At 55.1% G+C, this 14,668-nt stretch overlaps 4 protein-coding genes across 4 annotated transcripts; 2 read left to right on the forward strand and 2 right to left on the reverse strand.

Moving 5' to 3' along the window:
• J4E86_003676 (uncharacterized protein) lies at window positions 1-1,379 on the reverse strand (the record flags this gene model as incomplete). Its single annotated transcript, XM_051444228.1, has 2 exons — window positions 1-757; window positions 928-1,379. 2 exons carry the CDS (start codon window positions 1,377-1,379, stop codon window positions 1-3), a joined length of 1,209 nt encoding a protein of 402 aa, XP_051303853.1.
• Window positions 1,380-4,554: 3,175 nt separating this feature from the next.
• J4E86_003677 (uncharacterized protein) lies at window positions 4,555-7,225 on the forward strand (the record flags this gene model as incomplete). The annotated part of the gene is made up of 3 exons (XM_051444229.1): window positions 4,555-4,806; window positions 5,397-5,607; window positions 6,951-7,225. 3 exons carry the CDS (start codon window positions 4,555-4,557, stop codon window positions 7,223-7,225), a joined length of 738 nt encoding a protein of 245 aa, XP_051303854.1.
• A 1,864-nt stretch (window positions 7,226-9,089) lies between these two features.
• J4E86_003678 (uncharacterized protein) lies at window positions 9,090-11,673 on the reverse strand (the record flags this gene model as incomplete). The annotated part of the gene is made up of 2 exons (XM_051444230.1): window positions 9,090-11,446; window positions 11,574-11,673. The coding sequence occupies 2 exons, from the start codon at window positions 11,671-11,673 to the stop codon at window positions 9,090-9,092; spliced, it is 2,457 nt and encodes an 818-aa protein (XP_051303855.1).
• A 231-nt stretch (window positions 11,674-11,904) lies between these two features.
• J4E86_003679 (uncharacterized protein) lies at window positions 11,905-13,600 on the forward strand (the record flags this gene model as incomplete). Its single annotated transcript, XM_051444231.1, has 2 exons — window positions 11,905-12,056; window positions 12,106-13,600. 2 exons carry the CDS (start codon window positions 11,905-11,907, stop codon window positions 13,598-13,600), a joined length of 1,647 nt encoding a protein of 548 aa, XP_051303856.1.
• Between the last annotated feature and the right edge of the window lie 1,068 nt (window positions 13,601-14,668).

Consider the following 14,668-nt stretch of genomic DNA (forward strand, 5'->3'; position numbering starts at 1 on the left):
CTATGCGACTGCCGATGCGGGTCGCTCGTAAGGTGTCGACGGTTGGGGTGGCGATGGTCGGTCGCTTTCCTCGCGCTTCATGCTCTTGATGCTGCCGGTTCCGCTGCGCTGCGACATGCGGTCGGGACTCCTCATGCCCTCACTCCGTGTGTGGTGCTCTGCTCGTGACGGGCCTGCGGCCTCTTCTTCCCTTCTCCTCTGGTGGTACGCCTCCATGTAGCTGGGGATGCTGCCCTCTTGCTTGATAATCGACTGCATGCCTGGTACAGGTGCTGTCCTGGCTCCGCTGATCAGGTCTTCTTCCGACTGGGGTTGAATCTGGGGAAGAGGTTGGCCTAGTTGAGGGGGAACGCTGGACCGGTTGCGAGGGTCTGCGCGCCTGCGACTGAATGAGCTGTTCCTCCTCCTTCGTCCGCCCGCGCTGGAACCGCTGTCGGTCCGCTGGTGGTAGCCGTGCATCGGACCTTGAGGCATTGGCGGAGGCACCTGATGCAGCTGCGGCGGCATCGGCGGCGGGTTTGGCATTAACTGAGGGGCGTTGGCAGGTGTGAAGCCATGCGGGGCAGAGGCTGGTATAACGGGCACTTGCGATGGCGAGCTCATGCCTGTGCCGGTTGCAGATGGGTGGAGCTGAAACACCGGCGCATTCGCACGCGCGCTCATCTCCTGCTCACCCAGCTGCCAGTGCATCGATTCGGCGGACCGCCAGGGAATGCCCATCTCGGTAGCGACCTTCTGCCACATTTGGTCCTTGAATCTAAGAAGAGTCAGTATTGATTTTGGATAGAGTGCGCGGAAAAGCGTCGCATACGCGTGCGGCAGAGTGGGCTGGGGTAGATCTGAAACCAAAGAGGTGGGCTCAAAACGAAGGAACGGATGACCAAGATGGAGAAGTCTGGCCATCCGGATCTGTCGAGTGGTACATACCGAGCGTAGAGTCTTGCGAGCTTGTTTTTCTTCTCCTCGTCCCAAATGGCTCGCTTCTCGAGGTAGTTCTGGTATCGTAGTCGGCAGGAAATGGAGCTTCTTCCGGGTAGTCGTTTCGCAATGTCGTCCCACTTCATTCCCTGACCCCGCAGCTCGATGGTCAGATTGTCCTCCTCTGGTGTCCATTTGGACTGTTTCTTGGCCGGGCTTTCGTCGGGGAGCGGGGTTTGAGATGCCTGTCGCTTGAGTGTTGAAGGGGGAGAGCCATTAGTATTTTGCGGGTGACGGGGTGGGGAAGGTCCATGTGGGCCGGAGTAAAGCGGGCGAAAGTGTGGGAGTGGTGCAGGTTCAGCGTGGCGGTGAAGTTCGGAGATGGCAGGTAGAACAGGTCCTCCCAGCATTGATCCGGGTCCTTGGGGTGCTGATGTCGGTGCCTGCTGGTATGCAGACATTGGCGCGTAGTGCGGGGGGCCTGGGTACGCGGGTGGTCCAGAGGCATACGCCGGTGACGCTCTTTGCGAAGGTGACTGTGTGTATGCTGAAGGTGCGGTTGTGTATCCTCTGGTCGCTCCTGTCGAGTGGGACACATTTGATATGGTGCTCTTCTTGCTCGCAGGTGACTCTGAGCCCCGAGCGCGAGGCTCGAGGAGGAGGTTGATATCCAGGATGACGGTGAGGGACTAGCTTCTAGCCAGCCCATAAAATGGAGAAAGTTGTCAAGAGACCTGCGTCCTTGGAAAGCTCAAGTTGCCGAAAGATGTACAGTCGGTCAGTCAGTAGCGGCGTTGGGGTAGGCGGCTGTAGGGTGTGGAGTACAGCAGATAGATGGCTATCTATAAGTTGGATGTGTACCGATCAGGTCGGGCGTTGTCGTAAGGTAGCCTCGCAGATGATTGACAGGAAGCCGTCGTTTGATCAGCCCAGGTGTGGCGTTGGGCAAGGCAAGGCAGAAACTGAGGTTGTGTCCGTGGAGAGTGGGTGTTGATGTGCAGATGGAGTTGGTAAACAACAACAGGGAGGCGAAACGTGTTATGGGTAGCTGTGTATGAGGATGAACAGGAGAGGACAGTGGTAAGGTGATGAGGTTCGGATAGACTAAATGTGCCGACGATGACCCAAGTAGCCAGTTGCGAGGTACTTTGGATGATTCACGCTCTAAGTGGTCGATCGACTCGAGCTATTTGGGCTATGGGCCGGGGCTTTCGGAGCAGGGGGTGAAACAGGCCAACCACTCGGTCTGATGAATGACGGGCGTGCTTAGCCACTGACTTTTCAGGTCGAGAAGGTAGAGGAGTAGCGTAGGGGAGTGGTGGATACAGACTGGTAGGAGCAAAGGTAGGTAGGGTCTGAGGGAGTGAGCATGGATGTGTCAGTAGAGAGAGTTAGCGTGCGACTGTAATACTAATAGCAGGCATCCCTTGAAGCCCTGGGCTGGCGCCGCCTCATCGTCCGCCGCGGTAGGGATCCGGGGGCTTGGGATCAGGATGTACCCTTTGCGTTTCTGACTTGACACCCACTACCTCTGCGCTTAACGCTTTGGCGACTCGTGCTGGCGGCGCGCCACATTAACGACCCACAGACCACTTGCGTACCACAGCTGATCCGATCTAAGGAAGCATGTCTGCCGGAGATTTTAGCGAGACCAAAAAGAAAAGGACAGGCCAAATTGGCAGCGTTAGCTTGACACAAAAAGCACGACACCCGTTCTTGCGTGGTGAGTACTGCGATGACGTGTCCCCCACTTGGGGAGGTCACGGAGGTCACGATGTGGTGGTAGCTATCAGCAACCTACTCGCAGTCTTTGACGTGGGAGACGACTCCGGTGCATTTGCATTACTGCGGTTTGATATTGGCTTCGCCGGCGTGGTGTACTGGGCGTCATTTGCTGCCCTCCTTTGCGTCAGGCCTCAATGCGCCCAAGACGGGGCTGCGGCGTTTGCAGGTAGCAGGGCCGCGTTCACGATCGTCGAGGAAGCGGCTGGAGCGTGTTTTCAGTGCTTGAGGCAACGAATCAAGGATTATGATGAGCGGTGAACAGTCTCAGGGATTCGCTGATGGTTCGGAAGAGCACAAGCGCGATGACATGGAAGATCTGCAGCATGCTCGCCCTGCTCCGGCTATCTGACGCCAGAAGCGTCGCTACCGAAGCCTTGCGAACGGCTGACTTCATTAAGGCGGTGCAGGTGGTGATGTGTTCACGCCAACGTCGACAACGTTCAAGACGGGCTCCACCTGTGCAATTCCTGCGTTCATGTGTCCGGTCAAGAACCCCACTGTGGGCGGCGATCTAGCAGCGTCGCAGCATGCGCAGGAGGAGCGGTGAACTGCGGTGAACTGCCGGCGGCCGTGGGCGTGACGTCTAGCGCGCGCCATGGCATCAACACGAATGGCACGATTAGCACGATGGACACGATGTTGGCAGGCTGGTGTTTATGCGACGATGTTGTGCGCGCACGTGAGGGGCGGTGCTGCTGTGTTGTCTTCGTGTTCGCGAGCCACGTTGTGTTTTGCTACGAGGAGGCGCCGCCCTGCCATGTCATCGGCGTGGCAGATTGCATCACGGGACCAGGGCGCGCGATGATGCGCATGAGGCGGTGAGGAGAGGCCGAACTGGATGGATGTTTTGAATGAGGTTGGATATAGCAGGCCCTTGGGCCAGTGGGAGCCGACATGCAGGTGCATTAGCCATGAACCATCCCCGTGCGCTGGCCAGCGCTAGGGCAAAGGGCCTTTCCTCGGCGGCGCCCACGGCCTGCTGAGTGATTGAAGGATCAAAAGACTCCCCACAGACCAGACGAGCACACAATCTCACCGCGCCGACGGCATGCGAACTGCACTTCCGCAGCCCTGGTCAGTCTGGTCAGTCTGGTCAGTCTGGTCGAGTCTGCCTCTATCGCCTCTATCTGCCGCTTCGGGGGGTGCTTTGTCTCTTGCAGCTGTCTTGCAGGTGCCACAGCCTCTGGGGACACATGAATCTATAAGGCGCAGCACTCTATATTTACAGACGCGTGCATTGCATACATCGCATACAAGAGCGGTGAAGGACCCAGTTGGAGTTAGTTGGAGACATTGGAGGCATTGGAGGAAATGACTTGTCTCGTTGACGCTGGCTGCTATGATGGGGTGCTGGCAGGCGCCCGCAGACAGCCGTCGAGTACCGACATCTGTATGTGATTAAGTGCACGTCTTGGCTGACGAGCGCATGGTTTTGCATTAGTTGGATGAGGCAGCTCGACCCGGAGCAGGCCTTCCCTCGACGAAGATCATCAGAAATAACCGCCCACGCGCGAACGATGCCAGCGCACGGCGTGGGTAGATACTGTCCCACGCATCTTGCAATGTGAGAGCGCGTGGGGTGCGTGGGTGTGGCCGTTCGTCGCGGTTCGCCGTGTCCTGAGACATTCACTGTGGTTGACAACCACGGCCTTGGCATCGCTTAGGATACTCGATACGGCCCTGCGCAACCCTCTCCAATGCTTTTCTTCGGCCCTACACCACTCGTAACCATCCCGCATACGGAGCGGGTCACCTGTCAACCGTACACCATCACCACCACCAACAGCGCAGAGTCCTTCTATATACATACATTACCCCTCTAGTGCACCTCGGCTCTGCCCCTCGCTCGCCATGTCACTCCAGAGCGCGGCAGACGTGCCGCTCCTCATTAGCTCTCCCAATTCGTCCTCTGAGCGCCGTATATCGCCGTCGTGGTCCATTGCGCAGCTCAAGGCCCGCCTGGAGCCCATCACCGGTGTGCCCGCCAGCAGTCAACAGCTGTCGCTGCGCGTGGGCTCTCAGGATGCCGTCGCCCTCACGGCCGCCGACGAGGAACAGACGCGTCTTGCTGCCTTCCCGCTGCAGCCGTATGCGGAGATAACCGTAAGTGCTTCTTCTGCTTTCTCATTGCACGCGCGCCGCAGCCCTGTCCTGGCTGTGTCGACGCTGCCGTCCTCTCGCGAGCTGCCACATCTCTGCCCCCCCGGCTCGCCTCTCTACTTCCTTGTATCTACTCTACACCCACGCCTAGCAGTTTCATGCGTCGCTCTGCTCGACTGCCCCATTCGTTGTCAGGTCCGACGTTGAGGCTGCGCGCTCCAGTCAGGTCATGCCTGCATATTCGCATGCCCCGCACTGCCCCTCTCTTCCCAATTGCTGCGTCTTGGCACGCGATCCGCGCGGAAGCCATCCTTCGTTTCATCTGAGTTACCAGATCGTCTGCAAGCGTTGGGCACGCCGGGACGCTGCTGGCACTCGGCATTCGATACCGACGACATAAACTTTCGCAATACCGGATAGCCTTTCGCTGCTGTCTTGCCATTTCTTTTTCGGCGCTTCGGCCCTACTCCAATGCCTTACATGGCCTCATGAATCACCCCTTGTACCGGTCACCTTGCTAGAGCAATCTCAACTGACATCCCCGAGCAAATGAATGCTCGCAAACATGCTCCCGAGCTGACAGCCACGTCTAGGTCGTCGACACTCGTCCGCCGGGTGCGAGGACGGACTTCACCGACCTGTCGTCCGTTGAGAAGTACGAAATGCCCGCTGCTGAGTACGAGCATCGGACCGACAGCGTACTTGCATGGAAGAAGGCGCAAAAGCTGGGTCGTTTTGACCCCGATGCTGGCAGCATCGAGCAGCAAAAGATCCGCGCCTCAGAACGGGAGGTAGAGGAACGAGGTAAGCCGTATATCTCCCGCATGTTTCACCCACACCGTTGAGCCGTACGTTTGCGCGGCAGAGCGAACGCCGGAACCCGGACATCAACCATCGCATTGCAGCCTTGTAGTCATCCATGTCGTTCCAACGTGCAAACCGGAGATGCTTCAAACTCTTCCCAAACCGGACTGCTGCATACCTCCAAGGTTGCCGCCTCATCATAACAGGATTCCCTATGTCTCAGCCTGTCATTACCCTCCGACAAGGACATCTGAGCGACAGGCAAGCCAATCTCGCATGTCGAGTATCCTCTGACCAAACCCGTCATACACGACTACCCTTTTCGGCCCCCTGCATCCAACCCTTGGCCCAGACCTCCATAGCCGAGCGTATGGCGCTGGAAGCACATCCGTTAGGCAAATGCCATAGTAAACCGATTAACACTCGGAAATCGCTTCGAGTGTTGCCGTCCTCCAACGACTGTCGTCGCTCCGCTAGGTTACCCGTTTCTGGCAGGGACCGGGCAGCGGCAAAGGGTGCAAGTCGCCGAAACCCTAAACTCAATTCTCAAAATAAGCGATCGACGCCTTCCTTGCCACCCAGCCTCATTATTCTCTCCATTCTCCAGCTTCATTCGTCGACCAAGTCTCTCGGTAATACACTTCGACTACGACATGGTCCAGTTCCTGAAATCTCCCTCTTCCTGCTCGCCCGAGCGAGATCGTCAGGGTGGTTTAGGGCACCAGATCCTCGGATGGCGCGGCCCGCATTTTTCCTTGCTTTCCAAAACACATCAGCACGTTACGCATCGTTTGCTCCGCTGAATGCCATTATCCCCGAAGGATGTGTTGGAGATTTGTGTTGATGGATCCAACGCCGCACCACGCCTCGATATTCGCGCATCACTGCCTCGCTATAGCATTGCATTGGGCAGCGCCTGCATCTGTCTCGAACAATCAGGCCGCCTTCCCCGCTTGAGCCTCGCTGTCGCCACCACATCTCGAGTAAGATGTGATCGGTGTGCATGAGAGACCGATTAGGCGTGCAATGATCTTGGGTTTCCGCGCATACGCGATGCTAGTTGCCAAACTGCCCGCCCGGCCGTCGGGACGTTGTTGTCCACTTACCTGTTCCGTTCCGCCTGGGCATAGGTTTACTTCTTTTGCTCGCTTTCGCGTATACCTCCTGTCTACGCCCAAACCATGGACGGATACGAGGGTTCGATAGGTTGGGCTCCACTGAACAGCAAACGGAGCTGATCTCGTACGATTATCCTGGCTGCATTCATACTTACACTTTGGTCTCCTTTACCGCATGTGTACTTGCGAAGCGAATCGATTCAACTAACGCAAAACCCTTATTAGGTCTTTCTGTAAACGGTCGTGTTCGCCTCCTACCCGAGTCAGATGCGCGTCGGGGAACCATCTCCTATATTGGCCTTGTCCCTGAGATACCGGGTACAGGCGTCTGGATCGGCGTCACCCTCGACGAACCGACAGGCAAGAACGATGGCAGCGTCAAGGGCAAGCGATACTTTGAGTGCGGCAGCAATTACGGCGTCTTTGTGCGACCTGAACGCTGCGAGGCCGGCGATTTCCCCGCCCTTGACTTGGGGGATGAGGATCTGGAGGAGCTGTGATCGGAACTCCGAATAGGGGGATGACAGGACAAGTATATCGGAGAACCACGGTGATCGAGAGGGGGGATCAGGGTAGGCGGCCACGTGGCAGCCTAGTTGGTGGAACGGGACTGACTTCAACCTACACATGTAACTTCAAGCTGACTCCGCCTCCGAATACAAAGACGAGACCAGCCTTGTGCTATGATCGTCTACCGCCGTCACAGAAGCTGCTTGTTACTATCTCTTCCCTAATAGCACCAATTAGATAGTCAAAAGCTAGCAAAAATGAATCTATTAGCAGCAATCACAATGGAATTGATATTGATCGTGATGCCCCGCAAGTGTCGTACTTTTCCATGTCCTCATCGTCGCGAGTACTAGAGTTGCGAGATTGTGCATGTATCGTTACGACTACATAAAGCTTGGTGTTTGTTACGTTGATAAACATAGCTAAGGCTGGAATATACAAATCGCACAGTTCTTTACAAACTAAATCGTATCACAAAGGCTGCAGTCTACATGGCAGCGTTGTAATCACAAGTTGAAGTACAAAAATGCAGGCTAGAGTATACATCGCCTTTTGTAATGTGAATTCCCCAAGATCACTCGGATGTCGAACGCGGACACGCCAACCCCAAAAGCAAACACAACCTCTCTCTACACCACTCCGCCTTCCACCCCCCCTCAAAATCCGGCACAAGCATCTCATCCTCCCACCCCCCTACCTCGTGCACCCGCTCAAGCAGCTCCTCCAAAGCAATCTTCAACACCCCCTCCAACCTCCCCAGCATCTCCGCTGTCAGCCTACCCGAGAGATCCGTCCCCGTATGAGCTAAAACAGCTTCGATGAGAGAAGCCACCATAGTAGTTGTTGTGGGGAGGTGCCTGCTGAAACTGGCATGGTCCCAATTAGGAGAGGGTTTGTCATCCCGCTTCGCTTGCTCGACCGCTTGGGTGACTGCGGTGCGGTATGTAGATGATAGGTTCCAGATTTTATGCCAGATTGTTTGGTGGAGTTGGTGTGTCTCCGCGGGGGTGGTTTGGAGGGGAAGGAGGGTGTTGCGGTAGAGGTAGGATAGTGGGATGTCTTCTAATCCATCTCCACCTTCAAATTCATCTTCCTCTTCAAATGGAAATTCATCGTCATCATCCTCTTCATCATCCTCCCCTTCCTCACCATCCCACACCCCACCCCCCGCAAAAAAATACTCCACATCCCCATCATCTTCCTCCCCAAATGTCTCAAACTCAATACCCCCCTCATACTCCACCTCCCCCTCCCCGTCATCCAAAACAAAAAGTTCGCGTCTGCACAAGGGGCAGGTATTCGTTCCTTTAGCGCTCAACCACGCAACAATGCAGGGTTCGCAGAAGATGTGGTTGCAGCTTGTGGTGTTGGAGAAGGTTACTGCAGGGTGGCCCGTGGTGGTGTTGTAGTCTTCTTTGCAGATTGCGCAGTCGGTGTCGTCGGAGGAGGGAGAGGGGGTGGTGGGTGTGATGTTGTGGGCGAGGAAGTGCTCGCGTGTGGGGAGGGTCATTGTGATGGAGATGAGGAGCATTCCTTCTGGTGGGTGGGTGAGTTTTGGTAGAGTTTTGGTAGGGTGGATTGTGGTGAGGTGTGAAAAGGGCTTGAAGAATTGGTTTAGACCCGAGGTGGAAGTCGTGAAGAGGTGGTTTGGACTAGGAAGATAGTTCAGGGAAGGGATATGTTTTATACTCACAATGCTTGAAATTCCTGCATTTTGCGGCTGGTCTTACCCATGGATAATATTCCGTATAATACTATGGTGCTTGCAACACCTCTGGTTGCATTGGTCCTCAACCACGGAACTCGTAGCGCGGAACCTTCTCACATCCACTCACACCGCGTCTTACTAACGACCTACTCATCTCTGAAGATCCATTTCCCACCTCTCCTGTGTGCATCCAACCAGCGCTCTTGCACGATCGCCTTCTCTTGTTCCTTTGCACGTTCCCGGTCTTCCTGCTGCTCCTGTGTCGTCGGAAAGTCCACTCGCCAGAACCCTGGCGGTGTTCTTCGTCGCTCGTAGGCCTCGCGATGCTTCCCGGACTCTTTCGCCATCTTCTTCGTCCGAGCTTGTAAAACAAGCTCTTGCCGCTCTTCGGATGACATCTGCGTGAGCTGCATATTGCTGTATGCATCGCCCAGATAGTCCTCGAGCAAAACCTCCTCTTCCGACGGACTGAGAGGTCCTTGTGCCTCCGCAAAAGCTCGAAAAGTTGAGCCGCAACATTGCGGGTTAGTGCAGCCCGGGAGACACATGCGATCTCCTCGCTTGCGAACAGTCTCGGAAAATGCGTAGCTGAAGCCTTGGTTGTATTCAGGGTTTGGCTTGAAGTCCTTGACGCTGAGCTCGCCGACTGGCTTATCTCGGAGGCGAACCTGATCTTTCAATGGTGATGCACGACTTCTGCGAGCACTCGAGCGGGTCTCGGGAGCCCTCATGGTCCATATAGGACCGTCAGGTGTCGGATCCTCACGAGGGCTCGCGCGAGCCTTTGACTTTGAGCTACGCGCACCCTTACTGACGGAACGTGTCTCGGTAGTACGTGAGGAGCTTGCGGGAGGGGTTGGGTTTTGCTCGGTTTTGATCTTTACCGGACCTGACTTGGGAGTCTTCGGCGATGTCTTTCCTGGTGTCTGAGGAGTTTTCAAAGCTTGTAATCTTTGGTTCATCTGCGCTCGAGCAAGGTGGGGCGGCAACCTCGACTTACGGTTATTCGCAGGTAGTGCTTCTCCTGACTCTGCGAGAAAAGAATGCTTGTCTTGTTGATACGCTTGGGCTTGCCGTGAACGCTTAGTAGGGGGCTCCTCAGACGCACTGTTCACCACGTTGGGGTCAAGGGGTCTCAACACAGCGTCCCCTGCTTGCGTGGGTCCATTCGGCTCACTAAAGGCTCGTGCTTCGATACTCGCCATGGCTTGAGGCTCGCGCATGTTATCATAGATATCATGCAGATCAGTGTCATCCAGGTTCTCGTTCTTAACGGCCTGCGTAAGTGGCGCGCTGTTACGCCTCTGCTGATGAGGCGTTTCCACGGGATCCGTGTCATGGAAGATACTTGTCCGGGGCTGACGAGGAGTCTTGATCCCATGGGGCGCAGGATCGTCCAGATCCATCGTCTCGTTCCGAGTCATGTTGAAGGTAGGGAGCGGAGGACTACTGTGAGGCTCTTCTTTCACGCGATGGGGCTTTATCGGCGTACCATCTGAAGAATGATCTGCGTATATTTCGAATCTGGATTTTGACGGCTGGCCTCGTTTTCGTTTTAGCGACCTCTCGGAAACGAACTCCGGGAAATCGTCATCATCTTCAGCTTCCGTCGCTTGTTCGAATATGCTCTTCGGCTCGACCTGCTCATCCACTGTTGTTTGACTGGAGCTTGGAATCGCTGAACGATGGCCTTCGTCCTCTGAGATTATGCGCTGGACGTGTGAAGAGACACCGCCGTTGTGTTCTTGATGCTGTTGTAGCTGAACGTTCCCTGACCGGGTGCTGGCCTTTGGAGTGACAGTTGTGGTGGGGCTCCGGGGTTCCTCGTCGCTGACTGTAGTGGGAGACGCCAACCGACTCGTCATCCCTAGAACTGAACGCGGAAGCGGGGCAATGGGAGCGGGAGACGAGCGGTCTGGATTAGCGATGGATCCGGGAGTTCGCACAGTGGCCAATGAAACTGGACTAGAAGGTATATGAGGCCGTTCCTCGGGAAGAAGGTGAGCCGCCGCCATATGTGACTTGTCGGCCCCGTCTCTGGCCTCGCTCTTCGACTTTTGCTTCACTGCTTGCCGATCTGCGTACTCTTGCCATGCGCGCACGCTCTCTTTCATGTCCCTGTTCTTTTGCATGACGTTTGTGTTCTTCTTCTGGAGATACTTCACTTGTTGAGACATGTCCCGGTACTTCTTAGTCAAGTCGCTAAACCGGGCAGCAAGGTCGTGATACTCTTCTTCGGTAGCCTCGTTTGCAACCCCGTGATCTGGTAATGGTGCAGCGGCCTCCTGTAGAGCCGCGAGTCGTTGCTTCAACTGCTCATTCTCGGTAGTAAGGTGGCGATAATCCTCGGACGCACTTTGTGCATCAAGTTCAGAGACATGCTGGTCGACTGGCCCCCTAGTTTCGAGCTGTTCTTTCAGGTGCTCGTTCTCCTTGGCAAGACGCGCTGATTTCAGAATCTCGTCATTCAGATGTTGGAACAGTATCTGTTGGTTCTCCTCCTCTGCAGCAGGTCAGTATGTAACTCAATGAATTAGACAAAACGCGTACTTTGATCTAGCTCCTTCTGATGTTTCTCTTCTTCTGATTCATTCTTAGCAAAGATCGACGCGTTCATTGACCATACGTACTCATCTTCCATTCCTTCTCGAGGTCAGGCTTAATGACCTCATCGTATACGCGCGTCCAGAGCCCTTTGTTCTGCTCTACCCAGGCTGAAAACTCCGCCATATTGGACCAGTCCGACAAGGCATGAAAACGACAGGTGTGACAAGAGATGACTCGATGTTCGCGTGTGTCCTGAATTGGTTGCAGCATTAGGCGGCAACTACGAAAGATACGCGCTAGTGGAGCGCGCAGTCACGCGTACGCACAGACACTCTGCGATAGCGATAAGACATGGTGCCATTCCGACATCCCGAGGCGCATTCGCCGCCGACACGACAGCCATAGCCCGGTATTATGAAGCGCGCATACGATGGCGATGATGACGGCGAGCATCCAGCCAAAGTACAGCGGCTTCTACATCCCGACAAACTCTCTCGATTGAGCGAGGAGCTGCTTGTGCGGATACTGTCTTTCGTGCCCGTACCCTCGCTCTTAGTATGCCAAAGGTACGTAACGTCATCTTCGCTACATCGCGACATTCGCTGACTGTTACAGGGTGTCAAAGAAGTTCAGTCGCCTTTCGATCGATTCGGAATTATGGAAAGCCGCCTACTACCGCACATTCGTCCTTCCTCGAGCGTCGCGCATACCAGGCATCAGAGGCCCTGCCAACCCGAACCGGCTACACTACTCCTCGCGGCTATCGAAATGGCTAGAAGACGGCTACTTAGTCAAAGATGGAACACAAACGAACTGGAAGCAGCAATATCGGTTGCGGCATAACTGGACCCAGGGACAATGCGCCGTCAGTGAGATTGTGGTCGCTGAAAGGCCTCCAGTCCCACCGCTGCTCGTCATGATGTCTAACAGCATCATCTATGCCGCCGACTCCATGTCAGGCCTGCGAGCGTGGAACTCGAAGAATGATAGGGAGCTACTGGCATCCACGGAACTATCTGGTGAAACAGATATGGCTCGGTTACCGATATCCATGGCCATAGATGCCTCGAATACGGACGATGGCACGGAGCGAGTTGTCATAGGCTTTGAAGACGGCTCGTTCTCCATCTACGCACTTAGGACGAGTCGCAACAAGTTCACGAATGTCTTCACCCATCCGCCATCAACCAACGGAATGTTGTCGGCTCTCGCATACTCATCGCCTTATCTCCTCACGATGACCGAAGACCACCTCCTCTCATTATACGCTTTTGAGGAGGTACCTGGCACGTTCGGGCTGTTGGAGGCACCGAAGCTGCTATACTCCCTACGATCGAACACTGCATGGCCACCTGTCTCGTTATCGCTGCGCACAACAGCACACACCATGACCGCCGCGATCGCATACTCCCTGCCGACGTACTTGTCCGGCTGGACTGTTGGTGTGCAGGAGCTCATACTCTCACACAAAGGCGACCTAATCGAGTCACGGCTGGCTACTGCGGCGGACGAACACTCATTTACGCTCTCTACGTACCGCGCGGCCTCTTCATCAGCACGCTCGTCGTCACCTTTACCAGATTGCGCCGATGAAGCCCTAGCACCGAGCGGGCCGAGCAGATCGAAACCTACCTCCATGTCGTACTCGCATCCGTATCTTCTCGTCGCGCATCCCGATAATACACTATCTCTCTACCTCGTCCGATCGACATCACAAGCACTGTCCATCAGCTCCGGCAACCGCCTCTGGGGTCATACGTCTTCGATATCCGGTGCTCACGTTGGCATGCGCGGCAAGGCTGTGTCAGTGAGCAGACGAGGGGACGAGCTACGGGTATGGGATCTAGAGGGCGGCATGAACTCCTCCGCGAACCGCAAGCGCTCAAGAAACGGACAATTAAGCGTTCGCGTACAGCCATCCAAGGCAAGTGAAGAGCACACCCAGGACGACGACTCGGGGCAGCAAGTGGGCTTACGGTTTGCGCTTGACCAAGGCTTTGACGACTCTTCCGTCAGTCGTGGTTGGGTCGGCTTCGACGAACAGAACGTCATAGTGCTGAGAGAGAAGAGCGAGGGCAGTCAGGCGTTGGTGGTCTACGATTTTACATGACCTGTCAAAGGCTCCAAGGCGTCAGCATCTGTTAACAAATATACCCCCATAGAACGCCGCCGATTCACACGGACATCGAACTTTCAGTATCTACCGGAGCTTGACACTGACGATACTCTCTCAGTCACCAATAGCTGTCATCAGTTTACTCGTACATTTCCAAGGGGTCATATGCACTATTTGCCGTATCCACAAGACACATCACAATACTCCTGGCTCTCGTGACCAAGCAATCGTCATGCGTGGTCACTCACGTCGTACATCATGTATAAGACGCAGACCTGCGCTTGTTATCCAAGCATAAGCCTACCCCTTCAACGACTTCGTCCCATTCTCCAACTTGGCAAAAGATCAGATATGGATACAAGGAACACAGCTTTCCCGACGCAGCAACCAACCAACAACGTCGGACTCAACGTAACTTCTGCAACTCCAAGCGATGGTCTGCTGCCAGCTCCGCCCAATGGGCTTGCATACGATGGTTACAACCCTATCGCTAACAACTTCGCGAACTCAACCTCAAAGCGAACGTTCTACCGACGTGGCCTAGACGGGCAATTGTATCGAAGCGGCGACCCGTCGAACAGTAAGTACATGCTCGATCTGAGCGGTGGCGGCTTTGAACGGCGGCCTGGCTCACTGGCGCTCACCGCGCGTGCCACCATGACTATTGTTGTGGATGTTGACTTTCAAGATTCGAATCCGGATACTCTTTTGTTAATAGAGACACGTCGGGGACTTCTGCGGAGGCTGTTCGAAGTAAGAGCTTTGGAGGTGTTGCAGAAGTATATGGATGAACAGAGATATTATTACGGGGTTGGAAGCGCGTAAGGCTCAAAGTTGGGATGCAACAGCTGTATGTTTCTATCGATCTCTTGAAGGGTCGTCTATGTAAGATTTGCATTACAGTCGCATCAAAGGGTTGGCTGTTGCCCGGATGGTGGTTTCGCACACATGTGACGTCACCGCTTGGACTACTACTCACCTAGGGAGGTAGCCGCATCTTTCCGCGACTGCCAACATCATCTCAACCCTCTCAAGACTGCGCACAATCCTCAGTTCTGTTCC

Source organism: Alternaria arbusti, assembly GCF_024043155.1.
Source record: "Alternaria arbusti strain BMP 1465 chromosome Unknown scaffold_4, whole genome shotgun sequence".
Lineage (NCBI taxonomy): Eukaryota > Fungi > Ascomycota > Dothideomycetes > Pleosporales > Pleosporaceae > Alternaria > Alternaria arbusti.